This window comes from Pocillopora damicornis, chromosome 2 (genome assembly GCF_964200805.1).
Source record: "Pocillopora damicornis chromosome 2, jaPocDami1.2, whole genome shotgun sequence".
Classification (NCBI taxonomy): domain Eukaryota; kingdom Metazoa; phylum Cnidaria; class Anthozoa; order Scleractinia; family Pocilloporidae; genus Pocillopora; species Pocillopora damicornis.
In genome coordinates, this window is record NC_142671.1 from 3,419,707 (window position 1) to 3,434,857 (window position 15,151).

Consider the following 15,151-nt stretch of genomic DNA (forward strand, 5'->3'; position numbering starts at 1 on the left):
TTATCAGTGTAATGAAAATGCAAAATGGTCTGCTACGTGCGTTGAAAAAAAGTACTAAGGCATATTTGCCGCTTATGCTGTAGCCGTAGCGACTAAATTCCTTCGTGCCTCTTCGAGAAGCGAAGAAATGAGTTCTAGGTTCATAATAGTTGTTGGGATTTTGACAGCTGCGATCAATTTCTTTGAAGTGTGTAGTATCTCTATCAAATGCCAGGTAAGTAAGCCCGGATACTTCGACCAGGTAAAAAACTCTGTCACGTTCCTCTCGCATAGAGTCCGTTGTCCATCGTTGTTTTCGACGTGTTGATGTTTCTCGTAGTTGTTATTATCGATACCAGGTTTGTCGATTTTGGTGTACCAGCTGCTTTCACTGTTTTATTTGATGTTGAGATTACTTCTGTTTACATTCAGACGACACCGAACGCGTGAAAAATAATGGTCTGTGTTTAATCGGATAATTTGACTGGACACTTGAAAGAAAACATCGTAACAAATCTGAGGGAAGGCGAATGGTAAAATTCGTGACTTTCGAAATGCTGAGACCACTGTTTGAAATTGCGGCACCAAGGCTAAGTCATTTTATCGGTACAACTCTTAACTATCATCTTCGCTTTACTCAGATTGTTTCAAGACACTGCTAATGACAGGAAGATGTTGCGCAAGAATTTAGATACCCTCCTTAACGTTCTTTTTGGCTATCACAAATTTATTATGATCATAATGACAGCGATCATACACAGGCTTTTGTCGCTCAGGAATATCACCCTAAGCCACAGTAACTACCTTTGAACCTTGGATCTCGATCTGTTTTGTCATTTATTGGGGACCTTGGGACCGAACATGAAATTCATTGTGAGTGAAACTGTGAGACTCGTCGCCAAAAGCCCGACGAGATAAAAAGTTTGCGGTACCCACGAATACGCCACCGCTGAATCTACAATTTCTCTTTTCATTCCGCGCTTTCTCCTGCGGTCTTTTGTCAAAAGCGCCGTTAAAACTTCCATATCTTTTACACATGCAGTTAGGACCATCTTTCTTCTATGACATCTTGCTTGTACAAAGATTTCGTGTCGAACTGTGTAAAAGTATGCTTTAATTTCGATAATTTTTCGGAGTGGAAGTCGAAAAACTAGCATTCCCAGACAAGCAAACAACTCTATCAGGCAAGGCACTCTGTGCGCTGAGTTTTCTTGATCTTTCGAGCGCATTATGAGAGCCAAAACACAAGTATGAATATTATCTACTAAGAATCTTGGTGATCACAAAATTAATAAGTTGAAAAAAATATTTGTTAAGGGTTGGTCTGTGTATTTTATATAGATATTTTGCTATATTAAGATTGTTTCCATTGGCCCCAGTTAAAAACGGCAGCTTTAAATTGAAGTGGGCCAGCCTGTTTGAATACTACCAATGACTAAACAAATAAACTAAGAAGTTTACAGCGAAAACGGAAGAGTCCAAAAGTTATTTAACATTTAAAGTAGTCATCGGCAGGTAACTCCGGTTTCAATGTACATTAGTTGTTTAAAACATTCGTAAACTATTTCTTGCTTGGCATATACAAATTAAATTTCCTTCGACAGTAAACACTGCATTTATTACTCTAAAACGGTGCAGTAGCATAAAACAAAGCCATCTTTCACAATTCTTTAGTCTTCGCATTTTCTTCTGTATCCTCTCATTTCCCATCCTTTCCTGCCCTTTTCCATTAAACCAATCCTACCATTTCCTCCTATTCTTTTCTTAGCTGCCTATATTAAATGTGTCATCCAATCAACAGGTCAAAGATGCAACTCGAGGCGTGGAGTGGGCTGCAGTACCCGGCGCAGAGTGCATGTTATTATCTAATGCTGGGATCTTTCTTAGAACAGCAAAAAGTCTCACTAACTCTTATGGTGTGGCTATAATTGAAGATGTTCAGCCAGGATACTATCAAGTATGTACAGAATATATATCCTACACGGGGACGTTGCCTGAGTAACTGCTTCCAGTCCTTCTTTTGTGAATTTCTCCGAAGGTAGTCCCCACAATGATTCTCATGAAGAATCTCGAAGAGAATACTCCATCCATTTTAAATTCAGATATGGAACTGACTTAAAATAAACCGGCAAACGAGAAAAGGGGCAAGTTTCTAAAGAAATTGTGGTGCTGAGTCGGTAGGGGAGTATAACAAAATAATTTGATTTTATATTTATCAGATGAGCTGATCAGTGTAACTTAGCCTCCGTAAAGAGTTGCTAGTTTTTAGAAACTTTTTACAATGGCCAACTTATCGTCTCACTTTATGAAACCAAATTATGTATGAATGTAAGAGGGTTTTAACGGGTGATATGCGTGGGCGGGTTATTCGAGAGAAATGTGAGTGAACGCAGCTCAGTGTTTTACCAGATCGCTTGTCTTATGTCTCATGTTTTATAGAAGAATTATGAGGATCTTCAAGAATACGAATGAGGCTTATTCTTCTCTTTTTTTTATCAAAAAGGGTCCGTGGTAAGGGTTTAGATCACGGATCATATCATAGCCATACAATCATATCTTGAGAGTTGCAAAATCATAAATTAAGAGTTATTTCTGGTAAATTCAGTCTTGTGTCCACTAAAGATGGTCTTCACCTCAATAGATAGGCAAAAACACCTCATCTTCCGCTTATAGAGGTGTTGTATCGTGAGGAGTTTGTTATGATCAAGGTTATTATCAGACGCGAACCATTTTGGAAACCAGACTGTTCGTGATTTAAGTGTCTGTTCTAAAGCGTTTTTATACCGTGCTAAAATGTGATAACTTGTCTTCCAGATTCGAACGTCTCGAATTGGTTACTATACGTTAAACGAAGACCTTACGATCGCATCCCACATTGAAAAACACGCCATGATTAACCAAGATATGGTGATATCTCCGCGTCTCTCCCTCCGGGGAAGCGATGACATGTACCGTATTGTCCTCACTTGGGGGCGTGTCCCCAAGGATTTAGATTCTTACGTCATTACCCCATGGCCTCGAGAATCGGAATGCAAATCTGGAATGGTGAGTAAAGGAAGAATATACTGTAGCAACTGAGGTACAGAGATCTCGTTAAGAGCACGGCCATGTATTAATTGCTTATGTGACCAGCACTCTCCCTCTTTTTAAGTGAATAGTGCTTCCTTCTAAGCAGTTTGTAGTGCTGGCTGTTGATCAATTTGTTGAACCTAGCTCTGAAACACTCCATCAAGGCGAACTTGAACTAACACTCGACTGCTACTCATTCGTGGAAACTACTACAAACAAACTAATGGCGTAGCCATGGGTATCAAAATGGGACCCAGCTACGCCAATCTTTTCATAGGTTTTATTGAACACCAATTTTTCCGAAAAATCAGAAAGGCAATGTGCCAGTTTTTCGATAAACGTGGCTATCCTGTTTCTGTCGTTCAAGCAGGCCACCACCGCGCCCAACAAATTGATCGACAGCACTACAAACAGCTCAGAAAATAACGATCTCATTCCATTCACTCTCACATTTTACCCTCACAACCACGTTGTCAAACCTATCGTTCTAAAAAACTTTAAATTACTTCAAAACGATTCAGAGTCTAATACTATCTTTTCGCAACCTCCACTAATTTCATTCAAACACGACAAAAAAATAGGCAGCTTTTTGGTCAGAAGTTCATTTCAAACCAATGACCAATTGGAACTTTCAAATGTGCTCGCTCAAGATGCGAAACTTGTCCTTTCATTCAAAACGTAGAGAAAATGTCGGGACCCAAGAAATCCATTAAGATCACTGACCACTTCACGTGCACTTCCGCCAACGTGCACTTATTGCAAAAAGTTATATATTGGTGAAACAGGGTGACAACTAGGTGACCGATTCCAAGAACTCATTGACGTAGAAAGAAATGACAAGGACGCATTAAAACCACAAACCAGTCGTTAGACACTTTAATCTCCCTAATCATTCTTAGCTGGATATGGCCATTTGTGGCCTTTCCTTACTTCTAGGCGGTTCAGAAAGCCTTAAAACTCTAGAAAAAAAATTTATCTTTGAAATCGGCACTCTTAATCCCCACGGGATCAACAAGCGCATTTCATTTAACTAATGAAATTCTTGTTTTCTCGTCACTATATTCCCACCAGTAGCGTAGCTCCATTTTCTGCATATAAACACACACACAACCCACAATTCTTCCAATCGCTTTGACAAAGGGCTAACGCTCGAAACGTCAGCTTTGAAACTCTCTACGGCGGCCAGTTTACGTAATCAACTCAGTTGATAATACTAAATTACCATGTTTAAATCAGCTCGTCACATAATTCTTGATAGATCGTAATCAAGAGTTTAGCTTATTGAGTATTATAATTAGTCCTGTAACTAAACAAACAGCTATAAAGCAATTTTCAATCGAGTAACGATATTAATTCGGAATTACTTCGTTATGATTTACCTCGCTCTTTCACGTGTTCACAAAACTCGAGCCATTCCCTCAACCAATGAGACGTAAAACGAATACCAATGGTGGCCTAGTTACCTGCGTTTCCGGTGTTTTATTATGAGTTCTCATCGGTTAGTGTTGTTTTCCTTTGTTATGATTGGCTAGCTGTTGTGATAACTTTGGTCTCAACTTTGGTGGACAAGTGTCTTTTGACAGTCCATTAAAAAATTGCTTAAAATGAGGGCTATATCGCCATCCTTTGTGAAAAAAGTACCTCTCTGAAATACTTTTTCGTATGTAGGTTTTCTTTGATGGCCAAAGATGTCAACAAGGCTCCCAGACAATCGATCTTGACGTGGATGCTACAGACATGTATGGACCGGAGACCATAACAATGAGAGGGTTACAGTCTGAGACATTTGCTTACTATGTACATATTTATTCTGTGGGTGTCTGCTGGGATAAGATATCAGCCAATGTCAAGATATACCAGGCTTCCACAGGTGGTCTGTTGTACAATATTCAACAACCGGAATGCAGTGAAGGTATTAAAGCTGGGCAGGTGTAGCTTTAGTTTGTGATGAAGGTTGAGTCATTGTGGGTCATTTGTTTTCCCTTTGCCAAAAGTCTTGTTCAGTTATCGTCGAGTGGCAGTTCCACGGTGCCACATCGCAGGAAAAGGATGTATGATAATCATCTCTTGAACAAAGATCTCCCACAAACACTTAACTGACCTAATGGAGTAACGTAATATTTTGTGGATATCTAACTTAACTGTTTTGAAACATTTCAGATAGATTTGGATACGACAGCACCAACTGTTCCCGTTACTGGCATGTGTTTGATTTTGATGCCTCCACGGCTAAATTCAAAATTTACCAGAACAAGCTCATGACCAAAGCACCTGTGCTCTCCGGGAAGAATAATGCCGATCCCAACTGCACTTGCTTAGTGAAGAACGACATCTCAAGCGTAGACGTCATCAGTTCTGCGGAAAAGATTTCTGTTACAGCGGAGAATCTCATGGTTGATATGTTGTGTGTCAACGAGATGAAGAACATTTACGATAACTCAAGTGAGTGACCTTGTTTAGTATGACAAGGGAGGAAATTTTATAATGATGCCAAACCCATGACAAACCTCTCCTCGACTCGTCTCAAATCTCCCCGCTAGCGGAGAAACGTTTGTCCTGCAGCGCTTGAGAGCCTGCTCGCAGGTAACACTACAGTTTACATTAACGTTTCGGTAATATTTTTCGAGAAAAATCGAATGTACCAAATAAAGGGCAAAAAGCTCACAATAAATCGCTTATACCAGAAAAGATTTTCCCTTGAAAAGTTGTCTCAACAATTTTGTTTTTAAATCGATTACTCGTGTTTCTGATTTTCATATCTTTTCATTGATCCCTGGAGAGGAAGCAATCTCCTTGTTTGGTCAGGAAATTCCCCAATATGGTTCAAAGAAAGCAAAGAATTCTAGTCCATTTGCATTTCAAAGAGTTGAACTGAAGAATTTGGTTGATTAGCAAATGCCCTATGGGACTTGCCGGTATTAAACCACTACCCCCGTTTTTTTTCCTTTTTCTAGTGAAGAAGAACATAAGGTTGAATCCTTCTGATTTGGTGGACAAGTTAGCGATGTTTATCAGTGGCCAGATTGAAATGAAGAGGCGTCTCGGAAACAAACTTAAGAATGTGATTGAAAAGGAATATGAAGAATACAAGAGCGCTAAAAGACCAAGGATAACCAATCTCAAAGAAATTGCTCCTAAACAGTGCTGCCGCTACGATGGAAATACGAAATACTCTACCAAGTTTCAGAGATGGGTTGACCATAACTCGGTAAATATTGGTTAATTTTTCAGATTTTAAGCAGTTGTCAATTGAATGTCGACAGTAATCCGAGATTGCATTGGTTTGCTTTACTTCGCTCGGTGATTGGTCCAGTAAAAACTCGCGCCATTCTCTCAACCAATCGGATGCAAAACTAGAACCAATCATTTTCCTTTCTTCTGATTAGCCATTGTAATTCTTTGGCTTTGGTTTCACGACACTCAATCGAAAAGCACTCTAATGAGAGGACCCGTTTTTAAAGGATCTAGTCATCATATTCTGCCGATGTTGTTTTGGGGATTACGATTGGTACAAAAAGTACCCACATTCGTACATACGAGTTTGTAATAGTTTTCTCAAGATTCATAACTAAACCTAGGTAGAGCTGACAATGTACCATTTGGCTCTTACCACCCTTCTACTTTACTAGTGAACTTTTTTTCGCTATTGCTGTCTCCTTTGTAAGATGTCGCTTATTGCATAAGGCTGTGCGTGAAATGCCGATTTACAGAGGCAGTCTAGTCATAATACTATTACTTTTAGCTAGCTATCAGTCTTGTTCTTCACAGAAAACCGAACCTTCTTCTTTTTGTTGTGATAATTTCTTCTTCCTTTTTCTTGTTTTGCAGAGCTGCTGGTCTTGGCCAAGCGAAATAAAAGAGGTATGGATTTCCTCATCTTTGAAGCCAGCATTTGTAACTATTGCTAACTAGTTTATCCTGTTTCAGATGCCTGATGAACTTGTTTCGGCTTACGACTGGACTATTCCGCTGGAGAAGGAAATGATGGAAAATGTGCATTCCAAGTCGCAGAAGGTACTACAACTCTATTTTGAGCAAATTTACAGTGGAATACGCCGTTCAACCCGTCAAACAGTGATATTTGAAAGCGAGCACATTGTTTAAGTATTGCTTAAGAATATCACGAGATGATCTCCAAGTAATTGTGATTTAAGGAATTGGAAATTTTGCCTAAATTTTTGACGGAGTTCTGTATCCCAAGAGACTTCCTAACAAATAATCGACGAAGCAAGTTAGAAGCGGGGCAAATTGTGGTAGTTCTTTGTTTTCATGAACTAGTTGCGCACATGTAAATGAATTTATTATCAAATCGATTTTATTGCTATGTTCTGAGTAGCGCCCCATTGGTAACTGGGAGAAAGGGATTTGAACCTGGTCGATGCCTCACTTTTTTGAGTGGATTGAATTCAGTTGCTTCACAAAGGGGTGGATCCGTCTCTTGGCATTTAGAGTCAAATTTGAACTCTCTTCAAGTTATCAGCCTGTTATTGCCTTTCAGAATTTTAATCCTCGCGGTCAACACAAGTGGCAATATTTCGCTGACGATGCAAAGGGATTTTTCCGTAAATTTCCCGCTGCGTTAGTCAGCTCGTCCAAGTGTGGTAAGTTTAAATTTGTTATGTTACGTAAAGTAGAGTATTTAAGATGGAAGTATTACTGAAGGCGAAATTCCACTCTGCAAGACGATGTAAATTTAAAATTTCTCTCTGTAATGGTTAGGGACCAGAGACGAGCGGCTTCAACCATGGTACATTGCGGCTATTCTACGACCAAAGAATGTTGTCATACTGTTTGATATCAGCTATTCCATGAAAGAAGAAAACAAAATCATATTCGCCAGGACCGCCATTACGCCGATGCTAAAGGGGTTGCTGCCGACAGATTTTGTAAATGTAAGTTTTCGCACAACTTTTCTGCGCCTGCCTAGTAGAATATAGCGTTCTGAAATAAAACAGACTCTTAAACGAGATTTATGCAGTGGAAGAATACATAGGACCTTTTACGAAACTGAAAGGCAAATTCCAACTTCATCATCAGGTGATCGCCTTTGCGGAGTCAGCGCTTCTCCCGGGTATGACGCACAGCGGAGATTCAGATAATACATACAACAGCTGTTTTAACACTCAGCTCGTGCAAGCCAATGGCCAAAATCTTCTGGACTTGAAAAGGTAGTCATTGTGAACAGTATATTGATGCTAATTGAAAATTGTTCATTACTTCTGTGACCTGAGCACGTTAACCTTTTCATTATTAGCTTTTCTTTTTATTGTCTTCTATACCATTCGTATGATATTATTTTGTAGAATTTGGTATCGGATCACCCCTTAATTCCCTAATTGATATACGCTACAGAACATGTTAAGTCTATAAGTTTTCTTCCCTGAGTTCTCCTTCAGGTTTTCTATTTGTCCACACCTACAAAATCAAAACGTTGAATTAAAACCCTACCTCAAAGGCTGGATGAAAAGCCATCCTTTGAATTAGCCTCTCCCAAAATCCAATTTATCTTTTGTTTTTCCACATTTATCTCTTAAACTTTTAAAAACTTCGTGGCCCATGACATTTCAACTTCTATGCTTGCAGTAAAGTACTAGGTTCCAGGCTGAAGTCACTCATCTTTTATCTTCATTTCTTTTACATCCGTATTCTAGATTTGTTGAGGATGTTCCTCTTGCCTCCACCATGACGTCTAGTTATTACAATGCGATTTCAATGGCCTTAAAACTGCTCACGAACATGAAGAACAACCGTAACACTCACGTAAGTTACGCAGAACTGGATCTCATTTCACCAAGCACTTTCGAGCACTTCCCATTCCACAATTAGCTGATTATCGAGTATGTCCATCCGGTGGAAACTTTTACCGCTTGGTCCAATTAGTTAACTTTTGTTGTTCTTTCCTTTGATGCAAAATGTATCCTTACTGAGCCATGCATTCAATTTAATTCTCAATTTGAATTATTTCAACAGTTGATTTTTCTAGCCGGAAGTACAGATGTGTCTACAGAAGACATCAGTGCCCTTCTTTCGGAGAGTAACACGACAATTAGTGTTTACACTTACAGTTTACTAGGCGGAACATCAAGTAACATCTCGGCGATGGACGAACACTCTGTAAACAGACTTAAGCAAATGGCCCGAACAACTAATGGAAAATATGAAGTAAGTTGTTTTGGGGTAGTTTTTAAAGCTTTAACGTAGGTATAATCAGTTGTACTGCCGTCAGCCAGAAGACGTGATTGTAAAAACCACCAAATATTACCAAAAACTGGAAATTTAAACAGCACCAAGTAGTCACTTAGTGGATCTTACAGAGTTTCATGCAGCTAAAAGTTTAAGCTCCCAGAAAATAACTACTATAACAAAACAAAAACCAAGTTGTCATGTGTATCGTTAATGAATCAAAGCTTTTAGCATCAAGTGGATGACTTTTTACTCAGGCCATCATATATTGTGCCTCTTTCTAGAGTATCACAGATTATCGAAAGCTGGCCTTCTCTATGGGTCGCTTTTACAGGAATATTCCCAGCAGTAAGAAAAGCGACGAAGGACCGAGAGTAAGTAGAGACAAATCAAAGAGTGTCATTTTTTTTTTAGAAAATGCACAGATCTTCTAGCGTCAGAGTGTCAGTTTGCAGGTAGTTGTCTATGGTACAAAACAGCGAACAACATCGGGCATGCGTGAATGGATCAATTTTTGCCAGCCGCGCGCAGATTTCCCGCGCAAAAATGTAAAGGAAAACATGAGAAATAGCCGGTGCCACCCAATATTGAACGCATGTATTTCGTTAGATAGTCATTTGCTTCTTAACGCTTTCGACGTCTTCATTTCATTGACAAGTAAAATGTTTCGTGAACATTTTTTCTTCCAGCTGTCGTCTCCTCAGTTTGCTGAGAGATTAGGAATGTACGTGACACTTGGAGTTCCGTGTTACAGTAAGGACGAGGTATGTCTCATCACTGTTTAAATTCGGCAGAAAACCTCTTAGCCAGTGAAGGGTTAAAACACGCCCAAGTCAGAGATAGTTAGAAAACTGTGTTACAAAAGCAAGCATCTTGCAGAACAGAATCTTGAATAGGATGTGGGTGTTAAAAACAATGCCAACAGATTAACAAGTAAGTTGGAATATTTGGTCTAAGAGAACAATGAATTTGCATTAATTTTTAGCACAAATGCTTAGTCAAAAGAATCATGTCAGCTTAGTAAAACAATATCAGAAAAGCTATAGCTAGTGACATGTTATCTTGTGGAATATACTCTATACTCGTTTCATGTTCGTTTTATTTATCCGTTCTCTTTCCAGTCTTTAATTGGTGTTGTGGGAATCGACATAGCTTTGAGTGAGCTCCTTCAAAACACTGTGGTGAGCAAGCACTATTTTCCTTCAAAATTTTATGCGCTACATTTTAACTATTCTTTCACAAAAGTTTCAGCTTCATTGAATCAAACTTTTATTACAGTCGTTTGGTCCCGGTGAATTGTCGTACACCTTCGTTATCGAAACCGAGAATGGCCGAGCTCTGGTTCATCCCCAACTTCCCGAACCAGAGGAAATTCAGGAAGAGCCGGTGGTGATAATTATCAGTGACCTGGAAACTAGTCCTGGTAAGAGATGATTCTTAGCCATTTTTTATTGTTGTGTTTAGTCCTTACGAGTGTAATGAGAACCCTACTCAGGGGGGAGGCGGAAGGAAAGAGAGATTGGAGCGGGCAGAACGCGTGACGATTTCCATAGATTCTGATATCGTCAAACCTTGAGCAACTCGACTGTATTCATATTTTTCCCATCTACAACACTAAATTATTCTCACCCTTGAGTAAATGTTAACCATAGATGTGCAAGCTATATCAATACTTCAAACAGATGTTACTGGGACAGCGCGGGACTGACACTGAAATCTCGCTATGCTTCAACACGATTTCTCACTTGCATGGTTCGTCATCTTACGCCTTTGGCTTTCATATTTATCACTTGTGTTATAGGCTTTTCCGAAATCCTTGCTTCCATGATGAGGAGAGAAACCGGCAGCAAGACCTTAAGATCTGAGAGGGTGTTATCGCGGGGAGACCCGAATTTTAATGGTACGGCAATGGCATTGGTGATGACACCTGGAGTGAGTCCTCCAAAGCGACATCAAGATTATTTAGCAGAATCCTTATTACTGAGATTCATAAAAACTAGAGCTGAATAATAACAACGGCTAATGAGTGCGAAAAAAAAATTGAGGGAAGAAAAGAAAAACTGGTCCAGTCCCAGGTTACTTCCAACATTCACTTGAAAATTGTCAAAACTGTTAACTCTTTGATTCCTAAGAGTGACTAGCATCTAAATTCTCCCTACAATATCACACCTGAATCACATATTAAGGTAATGAGGATAAAGGAAATGACTACCAACTAAAGTAGCTCTTGACTATTGGACAAATTCTTCTCGTCAGAACCTCAGGAAATGTATAGAGAACAGTATGGAGAATATGAATACTGATACTTGGGGGTGAAAGGGTTGAAGCATTTGTCGAATTATCTTAGTAACACCGCTATCACTTACTCGTGATAGCAGGCTCTTTTCTAGCGTCTGATGCAGATCTTTTTACCTTCTTCTTCACACCCTCTTTTCAGGTGTTATTTTCAAATGAACATTTTATATTTATTTCTTTTTCAGGTTATCGTGGTGTGACGGCTAATTTCACTTATTCGTGGAAACCTGTCAACAATACAAACTTTGCTGTGTGCATAGTTGTAGCGTCAAGCGAATTAGACACAAAGGTTACATATGTATTTTTTTATCAGGTTTGACAGAAAGTTTACTTAAATTAACGTCTTGCAGTACACAGTTACATTGGGTTGAAGCCAAATTAATCAGTTCAGCTCTTCAAAACTGTCAGTTCGCTCGGATGGAATTACATGTGACGATGAATTAGGCCTTTGAGAAAGAGGTATACGTTTTTAGATAACTTAGAAAACTGGGATAAAAAATATGAAAATTGCTCATCTCCTTTGGAACTAATAACATGATAAGGAAAAACATACACACACCTTTCCTCAACCTTGAGAGGCCACATGTCTCAAAATAAAGGGGCGGCATTTTCAATCGATCCTTCGTGCTCATTAATACTTTCCCCTTCGTCCTTGAAATACTTTACAAGTGATATTCTTTTAAAGAACACGAGAGGTCAAGGTGAGGTGTTAGGTCATAAGTGAATAACAAAACCTCTCTGAAGTTTTGTTCTCCGTTTCAAGTCGGGAGGGTGGCTTTAGTCAGCTACTTGCATGTGTGAACCGAATTTACTTGCAAAGCATCTAATCAATTTCTTAATCTCTATTCTTCTTTAGGAAATAGTCAGTCACAAACCGTACTCTCAGCCTGATCTCTATCACCGCTATGATTTGGTGAAATACCTGGATGTTGGCTCGATTATCGAGGACAAACCAATCGCTTTTCTGAGCAACACGTCTTTTCCTGCGACGCTTTCTCGCTCAAAGTAAGTGTGTTGCACAATATTTGTTCTTTACATTTGAAAATTCGAATTGGATCCTTTTTCATTAAAGCGAGGAGATTAATCTAATAATGTCCTGATTCATAAAAAAATTATTAGAGAAGAATTATGCGTACCAGCATATTATCTGACGACAAGGTGACGTCATTAGTTCTTATAATGTTTTAAGATTGGATAAAGATCATCCAGTGGAATCGAATGTAGTTTAGTAAGCTATCTTTCCTAACTGGTAAAGATACAGTTGCTTCCTCGTTAATAATCGGGAAGAGAAATTTTGCAGGGAATCCATGTGTAAGGGAGAATAATTTGGAATGAATAAGTTTTTTTGCAGATCGTAGTGATTTTTGTATGACATGATGTTCGAATTTTGTTTCTCTTTCTTTTCTCTTCTCTTTTAGTTATTTTCTCAGTTCCAGTTGTTTTAATGATCCATACATGTTTGAGAACATGCCGGTAAGCTCGTTTGATTCCTTAGTAAAAATATCTGGATGATTTGAATGTTGTTTTAAAAAACATTTGGAATGCCCAAGAAATTTTAATTCCCTCGAGACCGGAGAATGAAACAGCGCGATGTTTTTTGCTAGAGTGGAAACTCTGGCGCTACTTCCAACTTTCCACTGAACTGAAGGTAAAACTAATTACTTTGAAGTCCAATTCTTGGTCAAGTACTATCGGCGATCTTGTGCTCTACACTTTCTTAATCTGTTTCCGCTCTCGTTTATAGTTTGATTTTATAGAAGTAAAGGGCTGTTGAGGAGCTAATGAATTAGCCGTCTAAAACATGACAAATGGACGATTAAACTTAATATTATATTTTTCAAACCGCTTAGTGACCTTCACAGTCATTTGTTGGTTCAATCATTTTTTATTGTCGTGGAGTCTTTTGATGGGAAAGGTCAGGAAAGTTGACTTGAGTCATATAGCTAACAGCTGACTGGTCACAATCTCCCTTAGGGGTATACAAAATATTTCAGATTGTTGACAACCCTTTTCAATACCACAACGTTCGCAAAATTGCGACGGCGGAGCCTGACTAGAGGGGAGAAAGGAGGGCAAGACTTTGAGCAGTCACCGCTGACTGGTATTGTGGAGGCTCAAATTTTTTTAATGCATATTGTATATATTACAGGAAACCCTTGAGTTTGTAAAGCACCTGTCTGATTACGTGGATGGAGTTGTTGATACATCTCCAATACCATCACTAAAGAAAGGTGTTTTAGTGGACATACGACTCACTAGAGAGATAGAGAAGTGGTATGGATATAAACTAAACCAAAATATTATTCGTAGTGGTAAAAGGACCGCGTGGAGTCCACTTCGGTCTGTTATCGTGTGAGTGATTAACAAAATCGGACGACCGCTGAGCGGGAGTCCGATTTGTTCATCATGAGTATGATTAAAGACAGAATTGGAAGACACGAAGTCCTGTTGCCAATTAATCATATCCGTTACAATTTCCGAGGAAAAAAACCGCGGAAATAAGTCAAAATTGACAATGGAAAAGGTATCTCCTCTATCTCTAGAGACATAGTCTAAGCTAAAGAATTCCTTCCTTTAGGAAATTCCCAAGTTTTGTAGGGAAGGGGTTGTTGCTATAGTTATTGTAATCAATTCTGTGGTTGGTGGGTTTTTATGAGTGGACTTAGTATGATTGGCTGCTTTAACTGTTCCATTACAGGCGTCGTATTACAAACAACTGTCTGATTACACTTTCCGATTACAACTCTACAGAAAAATTAAAACAAAAGATTCAAAACAAAAGATTCAAAACAAAAGATTCACAACATTTTTCCTATGCATGTCGTAACCTTTTAACTCCAAAGATCTGACTGTTAATTGTCCCCTTTTACTGCTAAATATTTCCTCCTGAATTTGTTACGTCAATTTGGCGTTAGGTCAAGATAACAACTTCTACTTGATAAGTCTGAGTATTTTCATTACCTTGTACGGGATAATATTTGGATATTATAGGGAGAAGTTACACATTAATGACTTCTGGGAGCTAAAGGGTTAAATGTAATTATGAAAGTAAAAAAATAAGACCTGAAATCCATCAGTCGTATGTAAAGTGCATTGCAAAGTAAATTGCAAAGATTATTTCAAATCAGTCTGTTAGGACAAAGACAGCGAAAAAGATCCATGTTTCACGCTATGAGCGACTAGAAACCCATCCTACAACGTGGGTTTTATCACCTTCACATTACTGTTCACCATAGACAGGCTTATCTCAGTTTGCACACAGTTTCGTTGATTATCTGATTATCATAGAATTGCCTTAGGCTTTATGGTTTTTGAATTGATCTCCTCTGTTCTATCAGCTGGAACCGTAACCCTATGCATGTCCTCGGTAGCAGCGCAGCATGGCGGTACATTGCCACCAATTCTGGGGCGATGAGGCAGTATCCGGGCAGGCAAACCTACAATAACAGGTCAGGGACGTTATCTTGACAATGTGAAAATACTGTTAATAGTAACCATGACGATGACGATTGCGATTACGATGACGTAGAGATGACGATGACGATAATGGTAACGCTGACGATAGCGATGGCCACAAAGTTAACGATGACGTTAAGTTGGTAATGATAATAACGATAATGATTAC

The 15,151-nt window shown here is 39.0% G+C and overlaps 1 protein-coding gene across 1 annotated transcript in view; it reads left to right on the forward strand.

The window, feature by feature from the left end:
* The window catches only part of LOC113670725 (VWFA and cache domain-containing protein 1), a 23,336-nt gene continuing 8,185 nt past the window's right edge, over positions 1-15,151 (forward strand). The window contains exons 1-23 of the mRNA XM_089197072.1: positions 1-214; positions 1,781-1,936; positions 2,794-3,024; positions 4,717-4,960; positions 5,209-5,490; positions 6,003-6,256; positions 6,877-6,909; positions 6,976-7,062; positions 7,547-7,649; positions 7,768-7,940; positions 8,086-8,216; positions 8,700-8,808; positions 9,019-9,210; positions 9,516-9,605; positions 9,921-9,995; positions 10,353-10,412; positions 10,510-10,654; positions 11,033-11,131; positions 11,712-11,815; positions 12,383-12,531; positions 12,945-12,999; positions 13,676-13,800; positions 14,865-14,975. Coding sequence (XP_089053198.1) covers positions 128-214; positions 1,781-1,936; positions 2,794-3,024; positions 4,717-4,960; positions 5,209-5,490; positions 6,003-6,256; positions 6,877-6,909; positions 6,976-7,062; positions 7,547-7,649; positions 7,768-7,940; positions 8,086-8,216; positions 8,700-8,808; positions 9,019-9,210; positions 9,516-9,605; positions 9,921-9,995; positions 10,353-10,412; positions 10,510-10,654; positions 11,033-11,131; positions 11,712-11,815; positions 12,383-12,531; positions 12,945-12,999; positions 13,676-13,800; positions 14,865-14,975 — 3,095 coding nt within the window. The 5' untranslated portion in view covers positions 1-127. The remainder of the gene's footprint in view (positions 215-1,780; positions 1,937-2,793; positions 3,025-4,716; positions 4,961-5,208; positions 5,491-6,002; positions 6,257-6,876; positions 6,910-6,975; positions 7,063-7,546; positions 7,650-7,767; positions 7,941-8,085; positions 8,217-8,699; positions 8,809-9,018; positions 9,211-9,515; positions 9,606-9,920; positions 9,996-10,352; positions 10,413-10,509; positions 10,655-11,032; positions 11,132-11,711; positions 11,816-12,382; positions 12,532-12,944; positions 13,000-13,675; positions 13,801-14,864; positions 14,976-15,151) is intronic.